Source organism: Neovison vison, chromosome 1 (assembly GCF_020171115.1).
Source record: "Neovison vison isolate M4711 chromosome 1, ASM_NN_V1, whole genome shotgun sequence".
Classification (NCBI taxonomy): domain Eukaryota; kingdom Metazoa; phylum Chordata; class Mammalia; order Carnivora; family Mustelidae; genus Neogale; species Neogale vison.
In genome coordinates, this window is record NC_058091.1 from 64,914,308 (window position 1) to 64,935,515 (window position 21,208).

The 21,208-nt window shown below is 38.7% G+C and overlaps 2 protein-coding genes across 2 annotated transcripts in view; one reads left to right on the forward strand and one right to left on the reverse strand.

The window, feature by feature from the left end:
• Positions 1-15,441, reverse strand: part of PEX7 (peroxisomal biogenesis factor 7) — a 90,527-nt gene extending 75,086 nt beyond the window's left edge. Inside the window, exons 1-3 of the mRNA XM_044248009.1 lie at positions 15,226-15,441; positions 13,672-13,729; positions 12,414-12,564 (exon numbers count right to left, since the gene is read on the reverse strand). Coding sequence (XP_044103944.1) covers positions 12,414-12,564; positions 13,672-13,729; positions 15,226-15,355 — 339 coding nt within the window. The 5' untranslated portion in view covers positions 15,356-15,441. The remainder of the gene's footprint in view (positions 1-12,413; positions 12,565-13,671; positions 13,730-15,225) is intronic.
• A 105-nt stretch (positions 15,442-15,546) lies between these two features.
• Positions 15,547-21,208, forward strand: part of MAP3K5 (mitogen-activated protein kinase kinase kinase 5) — a 236,180-nt gene continuing 230,518 nt past the window's right edge. Inside the window, exons 1-2 of the mRNA XM_044248045.1 lie at positions 15,547-15,800; positions 20,441-20,527. The gene's annotated coding sequence lies outside the window, so the exon portion shown is untranslated. The remainder of the gene's footprint in view (positions 15,801-20,440; positions 20,528-21,208) is intronic.

Sequence of the window (21,208 nt, forward strand, 5' to 3'; positions counted from 1 at the left end):
GAGCTAAAGAGCTTGATTTTATCCTCTAGGCCAGGGCATGGCAAATTTCTTCGTAAAGAGCAATAATTTGGGGCTTTATGGGCCACTTGGTTCTGTATGTCGGCCTGGGAGAGCACAAAAGTAGCGATAGGTGACACTTGATGAGTAGGCATAGCTGTATCCCAATAAAACTTTATTTACAAATCAGAGAGCACACTAGGTTGGCCGCGTCTCATGAGTAGCAGTCTGCCAACTGCTACTCTAGGCTGATGTGAACAGTCAAAAATAACCACAATAGGGGCACCTGCGTGGCTCAGTGGGTTAAGTCTCTGCCTTTGGCTCACGTCATGATTTCAGGGTCCTGGGATCAAGCCCCACATTAGGCTCTCTGCTGCTGTTAGCAGGGAGCCTGCTTCCCCTCCTCTCTCTCTGCCTGCTTCTCTGCCTACTTGTGATCTGTCAAACAAATAAATAAAATGTTTAAAAAAAACACACACACAACAGCAAATGTTTATTGAGCACCTACTGTGCCAGATACTGTCATAAGGATTTTACATGTTTTCTCTCATTAATCTTCACATCTATGAAGTAAATACTGTGCTAAAACCCAAGAAATTTAAATAAATTGTTGAAATTCCTAAGGCTAGTAAGTTGCAGGGCTGAATTCTGAACCTTAGCAGCCTCACTGCAGAATCCACTCTTAATCACGACACCAGGCTGTCTCTACACCATGCTCCTTGAGGGCACTGTGGAATTGGAATGACCTTGGGCTGCAATATCAAGGAAATAAAAGTCTCCCTTCCTTGCTGACTCACTGGTATCATCCTTCATTAGAGCCCAGATTGATTCCATTTTGTTTTCATGAATTATCCAAATCCAAGGACTTAAAGCCCCTGTGAGCTTAGTGAACTCCTATTCATCCGCCAAGTCTTGGCCCCATTACATCCTTTATGAAACAAGCTTCCCCTCAACAAAACCCTCAATGACTAAAATGCTTCATTCCATGCATTCTGACAGCATCTTTCTTGTACCTACCTAAAATTTTACATTTACCATATTTTACTACAATTTGTGTTAAATACCTGCTAGATTCTGGAAGATCCACCACGTGAGCAAAACCATCCTTTATGTCTGTCTACATCCTTTGCAATTTAATAAGCATTCAATAAATGGGAGTTAAGTAATTTATCCAGCGAAATTTACCTTTACAATCTGTATCACTAAGTAGTTATAAAGAGCTACTGTTTTCATTTCAGAGGATAACAACAGAAATAACTAAAAACTAAGATCAACACCTCAGATACCACTGCCTCTACACGTGTCCAGCATGATACAGAATTTGACACCTTGTGACTTCTCACCTTTTAAAACGGTGAGAGCCCCCACAGGCTCGGAGAGAACCCAGCCCTAGTGAGAATAAAAGACAGGAGGTAAGAGAACTATGGCAGTGAGCCATCAGTCCCTCAACAAAGTGCAAGCAATAGGACTAGGACAAAACTAAGGACAGGATGCACATGGTGATGTTAAAAATGGACCAACAGAGAAGGAAATAAAGGCAACTCAAATATTTTATGTGTTTTACTGTGTTTACAATTTAGGATATGGGTAAGTGACTAACGGTACAAGCCAGGATATTGTTTAAAAAAAAAAAATAAACTATAGACGTAAGTATAAAACGGCACTGGGATGGAAAATTCAGCTTGATGCCCAGAAGAGAGGATCTAAGCAGGGCCTTGAGGCCTAGCTAAAATGTCAGTAGCAGAAAGCAGAAATGAAAACAGTGATCATACACTCCCCCAAAGACATACAAGGGCATGGATAGCACCCAAGGGATTAGGACTAGAGAACACTGCAGGATAACACCAAGGTTTTGTGCTTGGGGACTGTTGGTGGTGGTGGCATTAATAAAATGGGAAGACTGGAGGAAAGAAGATAATATGTAATTTTAGACATAACTGACTTTGAAGTGACAGCAAGATAGTAAAGTGGAAATGTCTAGGGGAAACAGGGTTTGGGCACTGACCTCAGGCTCTGAAAAAAAGTTTACAGCCGGGGAAATGTTTGGGAGACAGTCAAAAAAGGATGAGTAGATTCCATTATCCCAACTTCAAGTTACTTCACTAGTCCATTCAAGCAGTATTTACTAAGCACCTATTATGTACAAGGCACAGGGGAAAAAGGGGTATGTTAGACAAGCCCGATAAAGTCCCCACCCTCAAGGATTATAGACAGGCTATAAGTAAACAGTTTCAGATCGTGATTTTAAAGAAAAGCTAGAGAGTACAACCAAGGAAGGAGACTGGGAAACAACAAGAGGGAAGGCGGCACTTCTTGATAGAGTGGCAAGGGAAGATCCCACTGAGCAGAGACCTGAGTATAGCAAAGACAGAACTCTGCAGGTTTGAGAGGAAAGGCTTTGGCAGAAGAACAGGAAAAGACCCAGAAGCAGGAAACGGTCTTATCCCATTTAAAGAACAGAAAGCTCAAACAGGAGGGACAAGATCCCCAACGACCATGGTTAAAAGTTCGTATATAATTTCTTTTAAGAGGCTACAACCATCAAGCCTACTCTAGCTACCACCTAGACTGTAGGCAGCATCTTTCCAGAGGCCTCCCCATCTCTCCTTGCTTACCTCCAATCCATGATCTGCACTGCATAAAAATACACATATCATTCCCCTGTAGGAAGCCCTTCGACGGTTTCATACTATGGGTTTCCTGCAACTTACCATTACCATCTCAACTTACCAACATTGAGATTTGTCTGTGCTGCTGCTTATTACCCAAAGGTCAAAACCATGCAAAACTATAAATGATTTAGGGATGCATCCATGTGCAGTAAAACTAAAAAGAAAAGCAAAGAAAACAGAAACAGAAATTCAGAATTAGTGGTTACTCCCGGGAAGAAGGGAGTAAAGATGAAAGGAGGGAGAACTATAGAATAAGAAAAAAAAAAAGTAGATAGAAGATAGCATCTGTAAGCAGTGGCTCCAACAGTGTAAGGGATGTTTTATTTTTAAGTCAGATGATGAATATGCAAGCATACATTTTACAGTTTACATTTATTTTATACGCATGAAATATATTATAAGAATCTTCAGTGTCTTTCCACTAATTTGAGCTTAACAGCCAAGGCACCAACTGTTCCAGGCCTGCAGGCTCAATCCCTCCTCTTCTAGCCTGCACTTTCCTTTGCCTCCAATGCTATTCCTCTGGCATCTCCATCTGAATAGTTAATTCTAACTCGCTGTAGACCTGAGGATGCCCTTGTGGTCCCTCCCCAGACTAGATCCTTCCCTCTTGCTGCACTCCATACATTCCAGCACTTATCATATTATCAAGGAGATAACCAGCAACTCCATTATTCCCCCTTCCCCCCCCCCCAGAGGGTGAGGACTCAAACAGGGCAAGGAGGACCACATCTGACTTGTTCATGTCCCCTGCTAGGCTCTACACCATCCCTTGCGCACTGTAGGGTTAATCAAAGTTTCTGGAATGGATAAAGGGGCAGAGAAACAAATATGAACGAAGAGCACATCTCACATTAGTCCAGTCTTCTACCCTTTCCCTATTCCCAATTCCCCCCTCCACTCCTGCTCAAACAGTGGACATGGCTTGATGGTTAGATTAAGGATAAAAAAGAAGAGGGGTATGCAGTTATGCTTTAAAACCAGGGTCCTCTAAAGGCATATGTCATGTAATTACTCATGGCAGTGACAGAGAAAATTAGTTGAGAAACTACAAAAAGAAAAAAAAAAAAAACCCTGAAAAATATTTTGTGCTGCCGTATGAAATCTGAACTTCATCAAAATCACTGTTTGAGAGGACAGATTTTATTACTGAAAGCAATTCCCAAAGAGCTCATTTTTAATCTGCTGTATAGCATTGCCCTTTTTAAGTTGGTCTATTTAATTAAAAATCATCAAATAGAAACTATGTCCAGAATGTTCATACTTAACTGTATCAATACAAAGGAAAGGGACACTGACTTTTAATTACTGAGCGATTAGAAAAGGATACATATTTCTTTTAATGTGAAACAAGTTTTTAAAGTTTATCATTATAAAAATTTTAAAACGCACATAAAAGAAAAAATATCATAATAAATCCCCAGGTATCCATCACATACTTTCCAAAATCATCAACATTTTGCCACCTTGTTTCATCTGTCCCATTAACAATTGCTGGAGTATTTTAACATCAGAACACTTCACTCATAATTAAGCAGGTAAGGATGTTTTTCTTTCTTATAGAAGCACAAGGCTATTTTCACCGAAAAAGATGAATAACAGTTCCTTAATATCATCCAAAACTCAGTCCACATTCTTATTTTCCCAAGTGTCTCAAAAATGTCTTTTTACAGTTGGTTTATTTGAACCAGAAACCAAACAAAATCCATTTTACATTTAGTTGTTATGTTCCTAATCTAGGAAAGTCCTCCTCTCCCACCTTGCTTTTCCCACTCACCCTTCCCATGACATTTATAATTATTGAAGACACAAAGTTAATGGTCCTGTAGAACCTTCTACACTCTGGATTTGGCTGTTTGCTCATGGTGTTACCATTCTCCTTCACCCTTCCCATTTCTTTAAGCTGGACGTTAGGTCTAGAGGCTTGATTACATTCAGTTCAATCTTTTTTTTTTTTTTTAAGCTTCCTTTTGTATTAGGTGTATATTTGCTGGTTTACCCATTTTTAGTGATCCTGAAACTATTCAGAAGTTGGAGCAATGTTAAATTAATGTTTCAGCATCCATAGATAACCTTTGTCTATAGTCATTACTTCATCTGAGGAAACTCAATGGTGGGCTTTCTAATTATGCTATTCCTTCTGTAATTTTTAGCCAGGATTCCGTTATGAGAAATTTTCCACATCAAGCATCTGATTATTCCACAATAAAATTCATTTAGGAAAGCCAGATAAGAGCCTTGATTCTTTATCTTAACAATTTTCAGAATGAGTCCACTGTCCTAGTAATCTTCAGTGGTGACCTACTGATTGTTTCTTAATGATTACGACTCCATGTAATGGGTGGAAATATATATGTAAGTGTATAATCTCTCTACACATTGTCTCTTCTAAACTTTTGATGTTCATTCCATTGGCCTTTCATAGTTTTCTGACACAAGAGGAGGTCTTAGATTCATCTTGTATGTTTCTTCTCAGTCCTGGAATCAACAATCTGTGCAAAGATCCCAGTTCCTCGGTATTTAGAGGCAGTAATCTGGGCACTAGGGATATTCACTGTGACTGAGTTGTCACTGCTTTTTGGTCTTTATAGTCCAAAGAACCAGGATATATGTACTTTTCTAAACATAGAAAAATAAATGAGTCCTTACAGATATGTCTCAATTTTAAAATAAAATCTCTTTTTAACTTATTTATTCTCATCATTTTCTCTTACATAAAAATTTTTGGTTTCTGATAACATAATTACTGTTATGCTTTAACCTACAATTTAATATGAGTTTTTTAAAATTTAAATAATTAGCCAACATAGAGTACATCATTAGTTTCAGTTGTAGAGTTCTATAATTCATCAGTTGCGTATAACACCCACTGCTCATCAAATCACGTCACGCTCTTCTTAATACCCATCACCCATTTACCCCTTTCCCTACCCACCTCCCCTCCAGCAACCCTCAGTCAGTTTTTTAGAGTGAAGAGTCTCTCCTGGTTTGTCCCTTGATTACTTCCCATTCAGTTTTCCCTCTTTTCCTATATGATCCTCTGTGCTGTTTCTTACATTCCACATATGAATGAAATGAAATATAATAATTGTCTTTCTATACCATAAGAGTTTCAAAATAATAATACTGATCTTTCTGAATACAGTTTACAACTTCTTTGCAATTCTTTTTGTTTATCAGATGTATCTCATTTGATTATGGACAATCACAATACTGTATTTTAAAAGTAACATTTCTAGTTAATTATTTTCAATACCTAGTTATGATGCCAGTTTGATATACCACTAGATTAATTTGTTTGTTTTCAATTTTTAGCAATTGCTTTTTTCTCTTTTAATTAAATGGTGATTTTTAATTTTGTAAAATATTTCAACTGTTCCAAGACCAAAAGTATAATACAAATTATATTGGAGAAATTATCCATCCTTGTCCTCTCTCCCCTGATTATTTCTTCCCCACATCCTTTAAAGGTAACCACTTTTATTAGCTTTTGGATTATCTTCCCACTATTTCTTTTTGAAATATATACAGAGATAATTATATATATATATACACATATATATACAAATACATATACACATATATGTCCATGTATATATAAAATATATATAAAATTCCTCCCTGTCTCACATAAAAGGTAAATTCTGAATATACTTAAATAGCTCTGCCAATAATTCCATAGGATAACTGCACTGGATATCAGATCATAGCTAAACTAAAAAAAAACTTCTAGTTTCACGTGATTCAAAATTATCAAATAAGACTGTACATATGTTTCCTACGTATGTTTCCTTCCAGATCTAAAGTAGGAGGCATAGGGTTCTAATTTCTAGACATGATTCACTCACCAACCTACTTTGGAGACAAGCACAGAGTTTGAGACCCACAATGAGTATATGACAGGAGACTACAGATAGAGCAGTAGTAGTCATGCATGAAACTCATTCTTGACCCAAAAATATTCCATTACAGTTTCCAAAATCTATTTAAATCTATCACTTCCTCTTTTTTTAAAAAAAAAGTTCTAAAGCTTTGAGTTCACCCCTTTGTAAAGCAAATCAAATCGTGCTTTTTATTAAATATTTGTTAATCTACATTTTGAATCTACAACCCTCAAAATATTAAGCAATATACTTATTAAGGTCATTAGAACGGAATGCCTACTGAGTTAAAGCAGTGGCTTCCAAACATCGCTGCATGCTGGAATCATCTGGGAATCTACATAAAGCTTGGTTCCAGCCCCCAGACATTGAGACCTGGGTATGAAGATTTTTTAAAGGCCCTTAGGTGATTCTAGTAGGTTAGAATCCAACACATACACTCTAGGCTCCAGTCACACCAAGGGACCTATGGAGTGCCCAAGCACGTCCTGCTCTTTCACAGATCTGCACCTGTGGAGATGCTTCTCTCCACCAGACATGCCCTCTTCCCATTGGGCTGCCAGTGGATTTCTACCAATTGTCCAAGACTCAGCTCAAATGGTATCTCTCCTGTGCCCTCTCTGTACCTAGACACTTCTTTTCAATATGATCACACTGAATTAAATGGTTTGCTTGAATGTCGAGAACATAAATTAGCACCTGAGTCTTATTCATATTTGCATCTTCAATGACTAGAATATGCCTGATCCATAACATGTGCAACCAGTATGGACAGATCTAGCTGCTTCTTTTTTTGAGAGAGAGAAAGAGAAAGAGAGGTGTGTGTGTAGGGGTGGGGGGGGGGAGTCTTTTTTTTTTCCAAGAGAGGGAATGTGAACAGGGGGAGGGGGAAAGGAAGAGAGAGAATCTTAGGTAGGCTCCACACCCAGTATAGAGTTTGACATGGGACTTGATCTCACAACCCGGAGATCATGACCTGAGCCATGACCTGAGCCAAGAGTCAGATACTCAACTTACTGACCCACCCAGGTGCCTCCAGACCTGGCTTTTTAAATACAATTAAAACTTTAAGATATTAAACAAAACAAACAAAAAAAAGTGAATGCTTTAGCAACATAAGGATTACAAAGTGAAGGATATCTATCACATCCTATTTGTAGTAAAATCCAGAAAGACTCAACAGACACATGATTGGAAACTAGTTTTCTCCATAATCACAATTTTTTGGGGGAAGCTTTACACTTATTTTAAATTGTAATAAAAATCTTACTGCAGTAACCTACTCCAGGATTTAGGAGACTAAATACCCACAAGGAACTATATCAAGTTCAATTGTGTCCTGGAAGAAAGGAAGAGAGGAGGAAGCAAGGGGGAAAGAAAAGAGATCTCTTTAGCTGAGAAGTCTGTTGCACAATTAAACATAAGTGCAATTTCTAAAGGGAACAAACTGGTGTTAAATGCATGACTCACTGTCAGTCTGCATTAATATATTTATGGGCATCCATCATTATAAACTTTTCAGCTTCTATCTTATCATAGGAGTAAATCATTAATTTTTTAAAGGAAGCAGATCTTAACCATATAGCACATCTTTACTACAAAATGTATAGTTAAATACATTCTCTACCCAATGAGATACTAAGAGTTGCATACTTACTTCAAAGATAAGTTTTCATAAACAAAAACTTTAAGTAGATCAAATCTTTAAAAATTAAATTCAGCAAATTGATAAGATTACTATTTGACAAGGAAGACAAATGTTAACTATTTTTAAAAACCATAATAAGTACCTGGGAAACTAGATACTGATGTAAACATTAAGCTGAGTCAATGTCACCTTGAAAGTCATTCCTGACTGTCAATAGTACCATGTTGTAAGTCATGAAGTACAGAAACAAAATTCTCAGTTCACCCTTTCTTCTTCTTCTTGCTGGGTCGTTTTTAAATTTTCCTATTCTTCCACTGCTATAACTCAGCCAGGCTAAGCCACAGGTATTTAATGGGCTTAAAAGACATAATGGCCTCTGCGGACAGCAGTTAAACAATGGAGAGAAGAATCAGGTTCTTGCTTTGATGCTAAGTTTAGAAGCCATGCACACAGATAATGTCCGTGTTTTTCTTTCTTTCCATTTCACCAAGCACTTCATTCCTCAGGCCTAAAATTTATCTAGGTCCCAGGTCTTGGATTTCTCCTTTTCACTTCAGCACCTTCTCATCTGATTATCTGAAAATTGATTAGACATTTTCTTAGTTATCAAGTGATGAAATGGGTAAGTGCAGGTTTCCTAACTTGTTCTCTATCTAACTCTAGTATAATAAGATATAATTATATATAATAATAATAGCACATATTTGTTTATAGTGTTGGTTCTGTTCTAAGTACTTACAACAACCTTATGATATAGACTACTCTTATCCTCAGTTTGCAAATGAAAAAAGTTTAGGAGAAATAAGTAACTTGCCCAAGGTCCCACAGCAGATAAGTTACAAAGCCAGAATTCAACTCAAAATTGACTGAAACTAGGCTGCTCATCCTTATTCTATACTATTACCCATGGGAAAAAATGACCCATTATTTGCTATTCTTGAACATGTTGGTGGGGGAAAAAACATAAAAGGAAATCAGCTATGCTTGTTCACTTACTTATTTAACAAATTTTTATCAGCTCCTAATAATAAACTCTCACTTGCCCTTACATCCTTTTAAGTGTTTCTGAGTATTTGTTATAGAGACATGCTTTGAATATATGCTGTATGACTCCTCAATGAAAAAAATGCCAAATATTTGGTATTATGATACTAAGCCTTAAGTTAATCACCAGAAATTCTGTCTCTTCACAGTCTTTCATAGTCTTACAGAGGGTATCCTACAGTTTGTTTATTCATCACGCTGCTTGGCATACTTCGATTTTTACTAACGAATGTGAGAAGGACAAGTATATTGTAGTGGGGCCAATCCTCCTTTCTTCCTTGCTCACAGAACCCTAATTTTGTCCTTCAGGGGAAAAGCTCTGTCCCTTCCTCACTCAACCCTGGGCCGAATCTTGCTTAGGTGAAGGCAGGAATGGTTGCTTGTCTCCTCATAAGTGACACGGTTAGGACTGGGCATACTATGCTCTTCTAGCTACACAGATGTGAAGAAGCATGTCTGTTGGAGAACTTTGAGGAAGATTTTCCTCAAAGAAGTCCCTAGACAGGGACATTCACTTTTTTTGCCCTTTGACCTTGAAAGGTGATAAGATGATATTTGCAACTATAAGCAGCATAAGGAGAAAAGAATACCCACTGAGAATAACAGTGCAAAGGCAAGGACAACTTGGGTACTTGATGGCATTGTCAAGCTTGAATAACCAAGCCAGCACCCATTCCACCTCCACATACTTGGTTGTGTGAGATAATAAACTCTTATTGTTGGACCTGTTTTTAGTTGTAGTCTCCATTACACAGACAACCAAGGCACCCTAAATGATATAAGCACTTATCAAAAATTGCACCTGAAAAGAAATTAAGGGGGAAAAAAGCCTGAAAGAAAAAAAAAAAAACAAAAACGAAAGAGGTCTTCAGCTCAAAAAAAAAACCCAGTTACATCATTATAGAATGATATAAACCTGACTTCACAGCAGTTCAAATAGCAGAGATAAAGGTGCCTTACCAGTGGATTCAAAGTAACCCAACACTATCACAGGGCCAAGAAATGGACAGGAAGCCAGGTTAGGTAATATTAGAGCCAGAGGCTTAAGATTATGGTGGCAAAGCCTTAAAAAGCTCAGCACTGATCATCACATTTCTAGAATTAAATAATGTAGGCAATGTCAGAAATGACTATGAAAAAGGGAAATATGTGAAGGAATTTACCAAGAGGGTAAAATATACAGACACCATGTAATCTGAAGACAGGCTAAAAGAATTACAGACATAGAGTCCGGAAGAGGAAAGACTAAAAGGGGTCATGGTGGCCATTTTCAAGGGTTCCCTGGAAAAGGGGGACTGAAGTCAACTCTCATCACTTCAGAGAAAAGCATTAAAAAATAGTTGCTTGACAGACAGTAGATTTGGGCTTAAGATGGCAATTTTTCTTAACCATTAGAGCAATCTAAAGTCAAATAAGTTATTTCATGAGATAGTGTGATCCCCTTTCACTGAGATAAGTAAAGGCTGAGTGACTGTCATCAGCAACACTCTAGGGCAGTATTTCCCAGAGAATAGTACCCACACCACTGGATGTACAACAGATGGTTTTAACTGGTACATACATATCATTTCATTCATTACATATTTATTTTAATGTACATTAAAAACTAATAAATGTACCTTTTAAGTTAGTTATCAGTTCCACGGCTTCCTAAATATAACAGTTTTAGGATAAGTTAAATAACAAGTAAGGATTATTTAAAAAATATATTAAATCAATATACCTCATTTAAGATAATTAGACATATTATTTTATGACCTGTTGGCTATAGTCCTAGAATTTATAAGACAAACAATATGAAGCACCAAAGATTTTTTAAAAAAGAAAAAACCTTTTGAGAGGAAAAATGTTAAAGCAAAACAAAACAAGCAACAACAAAAAAAGTGGAATTAGAAAAAAGCAAAAATCATGAAGGTACCACAAAAATGTCCAAATTGTGGACATGATGCTTTGTGGGGATTCTTGCATTGACAATCCTGAAACTAAAATTTCTTCTTTACCAAAGTTGTTTTCAGTGATTCTATGAAAATATGATCATTTATAAGTACATTTATTCAAAGAGGCTTCACCATAAAATAGAGGAACTAAAATTTTCCATTATTTTCAGTCATAATCTTAGAGATACTGATTTTTTCTTTTTTTTTTTTTTAAGATTTTATTTATTTATTTGTCAGAGAGAGAGGGAGAGAGAGCAAGCACAGGCAGACAGAGAGGCAGGCAGAGGCAGAGGGAGAAGCAGGCTCCCTGCCGAGCAAGGAGCCCGATGTGGGACTCGATCCCAGGATGCTGGGATCATGACCTGAGCCAAAGGCAGCGGCCCAACCAACTGAGCCACCCAGGCGTCCCAGAGATACTGATTTTTAATAGCAATAGCTACACAATGATTTCTGGAATCCTCACACGACTAATCTTTTTATTACAAAAGACTAATATTCTTGCATCTAATAAGCACTGACGGGAGGCCTTCCATGGGCCAGACACTGTGGCAGACACAAGTTTGAACGTAAATGTGCAAGTTTTCATTTGAAGGATCTACTGCTACCTTGAGGAAAATTTTTAAACATTTAAACTACAATACCAAAAGGGATTATCTTTATCATCATGTCCATTAAAAATATATATGTAGTTTTATATGATTGAAAACCAAACTATTTTCTACACTACATATATATACATACATACATAACACACACACAGAGAACCTACACACATGAACGGGCTTTCGATTCCCAATTTCTTCAGTGAGCTCTGTCTCATAATCAGTAGTTGATGTTCTTGCTCCAGTATATTCTGAAAATCCTTCAGAACCTTCCTGAAGCCCTAGAGGCAATCTTGTGAAGTCTTTGTGAAAAGTCCGCCTACCTCTGTCTCCAGGCAGTCTTAGGGCAGGCACATCCAGGGGTAGGAAACTGACAGGCCTCTCTAGAGGAAATGGGGCCACAGCATACTTACAGTACTGGAGGCGTTCTCACGGACTAATGAGAAGCCTGACCTTTTCTTCTTTCCTAGTTCCTTGGGCCAAGATGTACTTTATGTTTCAATAATCAAATAATAAATGACATCCAACATGTATAAGAAATACCAAACTTAAACTTCCTGTCCCCATATTTCCATCCCCGAGTGGATTTCATCCAACGAAAAATAATTGGCCCAGGAAGACTGCCTTCCTACCTCCTGAGTATGTTCCTTGTAGACTTGCAGGGGGCCCGTGGCCTTGGCAGTGTCCCACAGCTGCAGCGAGCCATCACCACTACAAGTGACCAGGACATGTTCGTTGTTCTCACTCCAGGTCACATCAAACAAACCATCGTTCCAGTCAAAGCTACATCAGGAAAAGTGAAAACAGAACATACAGCTACTCAGGCAGCCGAACATAAAATAACAATCATAATTTTACAGCTTTTCTTCAAGTTTATCGCATACTATTTCACAAAGTCTTCATATTATGGAAGATAAGCACAGCAAACACTTGACAGATAAAGAATGCGTTCAGAGAGGTAGAAAAAAACAGCCCAGGGTGCCTGGGTGGCTCAGTGGGTAAGCATCTGCCTTTGGCTCAGGTCACGATCTCATGGTTCTGGGATCGAGTCCCGCATTGGTCTCTCTGCTCAATGGGGAGCCTGCTTTCTCCCTCTGCTCCTTCCCCCTGCTCGTGCTCATTCTCTCTTTCTTGCAAAAATAAATAAAATCTTAAAAAAACAGATTAATAAAAAAAAAGAGAAAAGAACAGCCCAGGTCATACATAAAACAGAAGACTGCAGAGCTAGATTAAAATTAGGTCTCCCATCTAGAAATTGGGCACGATTTATGTGAGGCCGAGATGCCATACCTGGGTGCTCACTGGTTTTTGTGGTCGATAGGAGGGAGCAGTAGGCACTTCATAATACTAATTTAGACCAATTATTTCAACTTTCCACATAAAATTTTCACCTCAGCTATGAGCAGGTAATTATCTTCTGATAGGATTTGCTTTCTTTTCTCTGACACTGACTAACCCTGCCAGAAGAGTTAGTATGTCCAACAGTCAAGATAGTCAGTCATAGAAAGAAGAAAGGGCAAGAAGTGCTTAGGTAACTCACAAAATGGACCATCAGCTCCTGAATGAGTAAAACTAAACTATGTGAAGAAGACAGCAAAGTTAAAAATGTCCCACAGTATACTAACCAGTTTTACACACTTTTTTTTATGTTTGAGCCTCATAGTTTATAACTTGGCCCTAAGAGACAAGGCCGTTAGAAGAAAAATTAATATAATCACAACTTACTGGCAAAAATATGTTCTATACCATGCAAATGTTGACTTTTTTTTCTACTGCAAATCTAAAAATTAAAAAATCTTTTACCCATCAAAAAGATTCAAAATCTAATTATATTAAGGCTTTAATAGCAACAGAGAATACACGTAAGTTTAATCCTGAGAGCCACCTTACCTTCTAAAAAGTCTAAGCCCAGATTCATTTTGATCCAATATTAGAAGGGTCCCACAGCCTAAGGGGGGAAAAAATCAAAGTTATGCTGTTGAACTTGTCAGGAGAGCATCTAAGGTCAAAGGGGATGGAGCACTGAGCACCTAATTTTACTACCACAAATTCCTCCCTAGTTATTGAGACTATGTATACAAAATGATCAGGCCTGTGCTTCCCATTTCTTTCTATACTATGCCTCAACCATGAAATATTAAACTTATCTTACCTATGTCTGGAATCCAGACACAGCTCTAACAGAGAGGAGAGATATTTGAATTCATATTCTGTGGCCAGGCAGGGTGTGAGGCACATCAACTCCCACACAGGTGTTGTCATCTGTTTTTACACTTGAGAAGCCTTTGGCCTACAGACCCCAGAAACTCCTCCGCTCCTTCTACTGCCTTACACTGCCTCACCAATAAACCTAAAATACATTCAACATGGGATTTTAAAACAAAATACCTAGTGGAATTTACCACATACTAGGTGGTAAAGTGCTGAATACTATGTTATCTACCAAAAATGAATTATTTCACTAAGGAACAAGCATATTTTAAAACTTGTACTTGTTATACAGACTGAGGGAGTAAAAACACTCTATTTACACACGACTGATTTTTTTTTTTTTAAATATCAACTCCTTGTAAGTTTTTACGAAGGATTTAATTTAAAATAACAAACTCATGAGTTTCAACCTAACTAGTGGGCAAGTATTGTAAATCTGAATGTGCAAATGCAAGCAATAAAAGCTAAGTGGTGAAAACATAATTAAATCTTTCTTGCCCTCTGAATTTTAGAAATCACATTTTTTTTTCAGCTGTAAGACCAAAACAAACAAACAAAAAACAAACTATCAAAAGCTGACATTATGCACGGAGCTTCAGTGCGTAAGTAACAGCTAGGATACAAATTAAAAGTTGCAAATTTACTAATGGAACCCCGCCTTTCAATATAGTCCTTGAAAAGAGACAATGAATTTGAACCTCCAGCAACTGCTTGCAACTGTGGGTATTGCTCCAGAGACAACAAAAGTAGGGGCAGAACTTGGATCAATTGTTAGAAGCCAAGAGTCCGCTGAGGGCCACCCAAACAGCCTGGAGATGCAGACTGTGGGGATGGGGGACTCATTAGCAGGTAGTGGGAGGGCCCGCAGGGGTGACCCTGCAGACCGTCGCTTTCCAAGGAGGGATCACAGACGCCAAGCCGACTTGTGCCTGGAGGTGGGGGTAGGGTAGAGGATCAGGTGGCGGTGGAGTCGGTGCGCTAAGTAATAAAGACACGAGCCAGGAGGCACCTCCCACGAGCTACTTCCTCACCGTAACTGGGAAAAAAACATGGACTTCGGTCTCCAGACCCACTTCCCACACTGGACAAAGGAGGAAGCGGGAACTAGCCCGTTCCCAGGCTCCCCCTGGTGTTCATTTGTAGCACTGTCTACTGTCGGAAGTGATTTTCCGACGGCAGCGTGAAGCTGAGGCTCGACGAGAACCCGCCCCCGCCCCGGCGGCGCGGCCTCACCCGCGATGCCGTAGTGCTGGGCTGCGGCGCAGGCAAGCCGGCCCGGCAGGTACGGGGAGAACTCGGCCGCGTAGCCGTGGCGGCCCGGCACCCGCAGCGTCCGCACCGCTCCGCCACGCGCCCCGCTCATCCCGCCCGCCACCTCCGGGCCTTGCAGCTCAGGGACCGCCACAGCCGTTCCGGATCGGAAGCCGACAGTCCCTGCTCGCCAAGTTGAGAGGCCCAGGAAGACGAGGCGGAAGTGAGGTCACCTGGAGCCCTGAATGCTAGATTTCGATTGGTCCGCAAAGGAAAGGGCATTGACTCCGACGGAGCCCATTTTTGTTTGGGGCAAAACAAAGCGATTGGCGCCACCTACCCCGAACTGTGATTCTAGGATTAGGTGATGATTCTGACAACTTCTGTTTTTGTGTTATCAGCCTTCTCTGCGGAGTTTTTTGGCTTTTATTAGTTCATTGAGATTTCGGAAGACTGGCATCAAGAAGTGTTTCTGGCGATTACAAAGTAAGACAAGCTACAGCAACTCTGAAACGAAGCAGCAAGCAAAAAGGCAATTGAGTGCTGTGTTGTCAAAGGTAACTTGAAGCAACGTTAAATCAGGAGGGAGTGAAGCTTAGGAAAAAAAGAGATCATAAGCAGTTAACTTTTTAAAAATTCTCACTGTGTATATTGTATAGTAACTAATGCTCAGGTGCGAGGCTAAGGAAAATTAAAGTTCATTCATTCATTCATTGAAACATTTACCAAGCATGTGCTAAAAAGAAGGTGACTATATATAATTTATTTGTCACATATGACACTATTGAGAGTGAAAGAGAATGCAATTAATAATGAAGCCAGGGAAACCTGCACAAACCTTGTCATATGGGTCAGCTTAACTATACACCAAGTACAGTTTTAGGTACTTAGGGTTTAAAAGCTTTAGGTACTTGGGGTTTAAAAGCAATAAGATGTCCTCTAGAGATGGTCTAACCTGTCAACAATTAACTGTGATCAAAATACTATAGGTGCTATTAGAAATATATACAGGTATTTTTAAAAGGAAGTTGTCAGTGCTGGAGGAACAACTTCAGAAAGAAGGTATTTGTTTGTGATGAGTAAATGATGAGATTTTCTTTAAACAGACAAGGAGATAGAGGTCATTGTAGGATCAAGAATAACATGAGCAATGCAAGAGATGGAAAGAAAGAAAGAAAGAAAGAAAGAAAGAAAGGGAAAGAGGGAGGGAGGGAGGAAGGAACATGATCCATAGGAGACTGTAGCTGCCAGGACTCAGCCTAGCCAGATAGAGAAGAGCTAAGGTGAAGACTTGGGTGAAGAGACTAGAGTATTGTACTGGGGCTGGATCATGAAGAGTCTTGCATGCTATACTAACTATACTAATGGAATTGTATTTCTACTGGCATTTAAACAATGGGGAACCATCAGAGTTTTCAATGTGATAAATTACATGTTCATTCTAAAAGATCTTCTGTGTCAAAAAGTTTCCTGGATGAATGTCCAAAATATTACTCTAAGTAACAAACGTCAACCCCACAATCTTCCATACTGTATTATTTCATTTATATAATGTTCTTGAAATGAAATTATAGAAATGGAGAACAGATTAGTGGTTGCCAGGGGTTACAGATGAATGTAAGTGGTTGGCCATAAAAGAATAATATGAGGACTACTTTGGGTGATGAAAAAGTTCTGTCTATTGAATGTCAATGTTAATACCCTGGTTGTAGTATTATATTGTAGTTTTGCAATATATTACCATTGGAGGAAACCGAGTGAAGGGTACACCAGAACTCACTGTCCTGTTCCTTATAACTGCACGTGAATTTAAAATAATCTCAAAACAAAAGGTTTAATTAAAAAACAATAAGAGATCTTCTGGCAACACTAATTGGGAGGACAGAGATCAGAGATGAGGAGGCCAGTTAAAGGACTTTATCATTTGTTCAAACACAAGATTATAGTAAGGGGAGTGAAAAGTAGAGTCAGATGAGATTTTAAGGCAGTAACTTAAAATAAATTATACACAAGGAAGAGGGAGGTGTCAAAATGATTTCCGAATTTCTGACTTTGGTGTGTGAGTCCTTCAGTGAAGGACTCTTCACTGAAATAAGGACCATGGAGGAGAAGCAGGTATGGAAAGAAAATGATCTCCAGTTTTAACACATTGAATGTGAATTTCTTATGGACTATTGGACATTGCAGTCAGAGACTAAGGCAAGAGTTCTATTTGCATGTAGAAGATACATAAGTCATGGAGAGAATTGTCCTCACTCAGGAAAAGAGTTTTTTTGAAAAGAGAAAAGGGCCAAAAATAGAACCTTGGGGAAAACATGCATATGTAAAAGTTGTCAGAGGAAGAGGAGTTCGGGACATATAGGGGAGACACACAGATGGATCCTATTAGTTAATTAATCACTTTGTTCGTAAATACAGCTTGAATTAAGAGGGTTTGCGTATGACACATACTCTCTAGTGCATTTGTTTCATTATTTTCATGACTTTTGCCCTTGTAGGAACCTGAGACCCCTAGATGGTTGATGTCACTTCACTCTCATCTCCCATATTTTGTGTTTTTGGAAGTGGCCCAAGATGGCTTGTGAGCTTCTGAATCACTGTCAACGTCGTGGCTGCAGTCACTTACTTTATTAGACACAGACAATTTACATTCCAATTTAAACTACATCACCTTGACCAAATAAACACAGAGTGGGAGCCCTCAAGTTCTTTAAACTCACAGTCACAAAGAAGACAAGAGACCCAGACAGCTAGTCAGCCATGAGTGTCTGCACCTGCAAACAAAAAGGAAATTAATAAGCCAGTCCCCAAACTTTCCTTCTAGGAGTAGCCACTTCACGTGGAAGGGTGTGCGGAAGAAGCACCAAGTGTGACCATCTTATTTAGTGTTTTAAGCACAGTGAAATCCTCAACATTAGTTGGAATTAAATAAATTCCTATAAGCTTAAGAAAAGTTTTAATGTCATTTAAAGATGTTAACATAATGGCAAGGCCTGGAAAACCTTCCTCTGCCAGAAAGTAAGGAAGTGCATGAAAACATTATAAAGACTGTGGAAAGTTTACAGGAACTCTCTGGAAGGGGCCTTTCCTGGGCATATATGGGCCAGTTAAAATATAGCTTATTACAGATTATAACTTACTAAATAAAGTAAGAATCTAAGAAACCAGACCGGAAAGAATAATAGGAGAGGAGGCAGTTTTTCTTTATGGTAGAGTTCCTATTGATAAAGGTAGAAGAAATGACAAAAATCACAAGATAATCATTTGGCAATCACCATAATAATTATTCTAGGCAAGAATCGTCAATGGATGTTAAAACTAGTGGGAGGAAGTATAAAGAGAAAAAGGATGTTTGCATAATCTCAAAGTATCTCCCCACTAGATTCTTATTAGTTAAAAAAGGAAATTTGGTAACTTTACAATGAAGACACCTAGCAAACACCACCCTTGGCCAAGTGATACAGCATTACCCATAATGGCTCAAATAACATCACGTGCCTCCTGACTGATGCACTGGGAAGAACACAACATCACTTTTGTGATGTTTCTGCCCAAAACACTGTATACCTGAGGAATGCAGATGACGAGGAAACATCAGACAAACCCAAACTCACTGACATCCTACAAAATAACTGGCCTATACTCTTCAAAAATATCGAAGTAAAGAAAGACTGAAGAATTGTTGCCTATTTAAGCACACTAAAGAGATGTCGCAACTAAAGCAACATACGATTCTGAATTAGATCCTGGACTAGAAAATGTTTTTCTTGTGCTGTAAAGGACAGCAGGGGACAATTGGCAGAAATTGAAAAGAGTCTGTGGATTAGTTAGTAGTTTTATACCAATACCAAATTCTTGATTCTGGTCACTGTATTGTGTTTATGTAAGACTGTGTTCTTGTTTTTAGGAAATATGTACTATGTCTCAAGCACTTAAAAATTAGAAAAATGGATACTTAAACAGATGGTTACATAGATAAAACAAAGGTGATAAAATACTCATATTTGGGAATCTACATGAAGTTTATACGGGATTACTTTGAATTGTTTTTCCAACCTTTCTGTAAATATGTAATCATTTAAAATAAAAATGTGTGGCTTTTTTTTTTTTAAACCTATACTTCTGGTTTCTGATTTTGTACATAAGGAGACTGGAAGTCACTACTCTGTCCTCATAACAAGTAAACAGCTGTAAATTAACAACTCTTCTTAGATCTTTGACGGGAGGACACATAGCAAACCTCTACCCTCTTGACTGGAGAGTCAGACAGGTGAACGCAGCAAGTCATGGCTTACCAGAGCCAAGACTCAGTAGTGGAGACTTGCACAGAACCCAGTGCCTATGTAAGAAAACACAGACTAGAATTCATAAATTACTGGAGGCTCAGTGCAGAGAAGTCTAAGAGTTAAAATCTCTAAGGAGACCCCATCAGAGGAGGGACCCAAAATATGAGAGTTACTTCCATGAGGCCAACCAGGTTCCCACAGTAAATATCAGAGAAAAATCACCCCCTGCTTCTGGCAGAGAGTGGGGTGGTTGAGGTCGGGGGAACCATTTTGGAACATGCCAGAACACTCGGTTCTTAACAAGGCCTGCCCCTCAGAGAAAACTAGTTAACTAGAGCCTAACTGACCTGAAGGAAGAGAAATAGCCAACTCTAGCCCATTCTAGACATCCTGTCCTAGCTTAACAGAGAAAAAAAAACAAAAGCAAAAAAAAACAAACAAACTGAGAAACACTTGGGAAGTTCACACTCGAGATGCACAAGCAAGGCTCAGTAAAAGACTGAGACCTAATTGTGGGAACAGAGAGTGGCTCCCCTGCCCCCACACCTTACCACCACATTACTAAAGGCTTATTTATTGCAGACCCGAAGGGTACAATTCATTCAGTTTTGACAAGTGCATGTACTCTCTATCAAGACAGAAATTTCGATCAACCTCAGAAGAGTTCCCCTGTGCTCCTTCCTAATCAGACCTGCCCTTACCTGCACCCCTACCCCTCCTGCCCCAATAACCACTGATGTGATTTTCTGTTTGTTAAGGACCGCCTGAAATTCCAGGACTAGAAATTTATTCCCTGTGAGTTTTTTAATTAACTACTTGAAGATTCCTCTTTTAAATGCAAATAGACCACACAACAAAGAACACGGAGGAGAATGCTGGGGTTTGATCTCAATTTTCCCTTTATTTCTCAGTTCTACTTTCCCTAGAGTTTTGTACAGAGGAAGAGTTTCGGCTACATGAATCGTTTCTAGCGAGGAGGCCTTGAAGACTCTAAGAGGGTGAGATAAAGTATTCCAAACATTTCCAAAGCCAAACTGGAACTGCACACTGATTAATCTGCAGAGGGGCCAGCCTAAAGCTCCAACTCTTCGGGTTTGTTTTTAGGCTGAAAGTATAGGGACCCAAGGTGCTAACACTTGTTCTTTGGTGTTGATGTTAATTTCTGATTGCTTATGAAAGTATAGCATTTCTGGAGCTCATGAAGGTAAACATCTGAAAAGGTTCATAGGTTTTGTATGGGTTGATCTTTAAGGGTCTGCAGCAGCAGTTTAGCAAGCCCAAATAGACTAAGGCATAGAGTTGCTCTCTGTCATACACACCTTATTGGGATAATTGAAAACATATGAATGGTTCATTAGACAAAAATATTGCATCATTTTAAATGTCTCAAATTTGATGACTATACTGTGGTTATGTAAGAAAATGTCCCTATTCTTAGGAAATACTTAAGAAATAAGAAGAGATAATGGGAATTATAAAAGGATAACCCTTCAAATGGTTCAGAAAAAAATAAGGAATATGGGCATGCACAAATAGAATCATAAACAAATATGGTAAAAATGTTAAGAATTTGGGGATCTGGATAAATGATATATGGGAATTATATGTATCACTCTTGTAATATTCCTATAAGTTTAAAATTTTTATAATTGAAAGGTCATTTGAAGTATATGACTAAA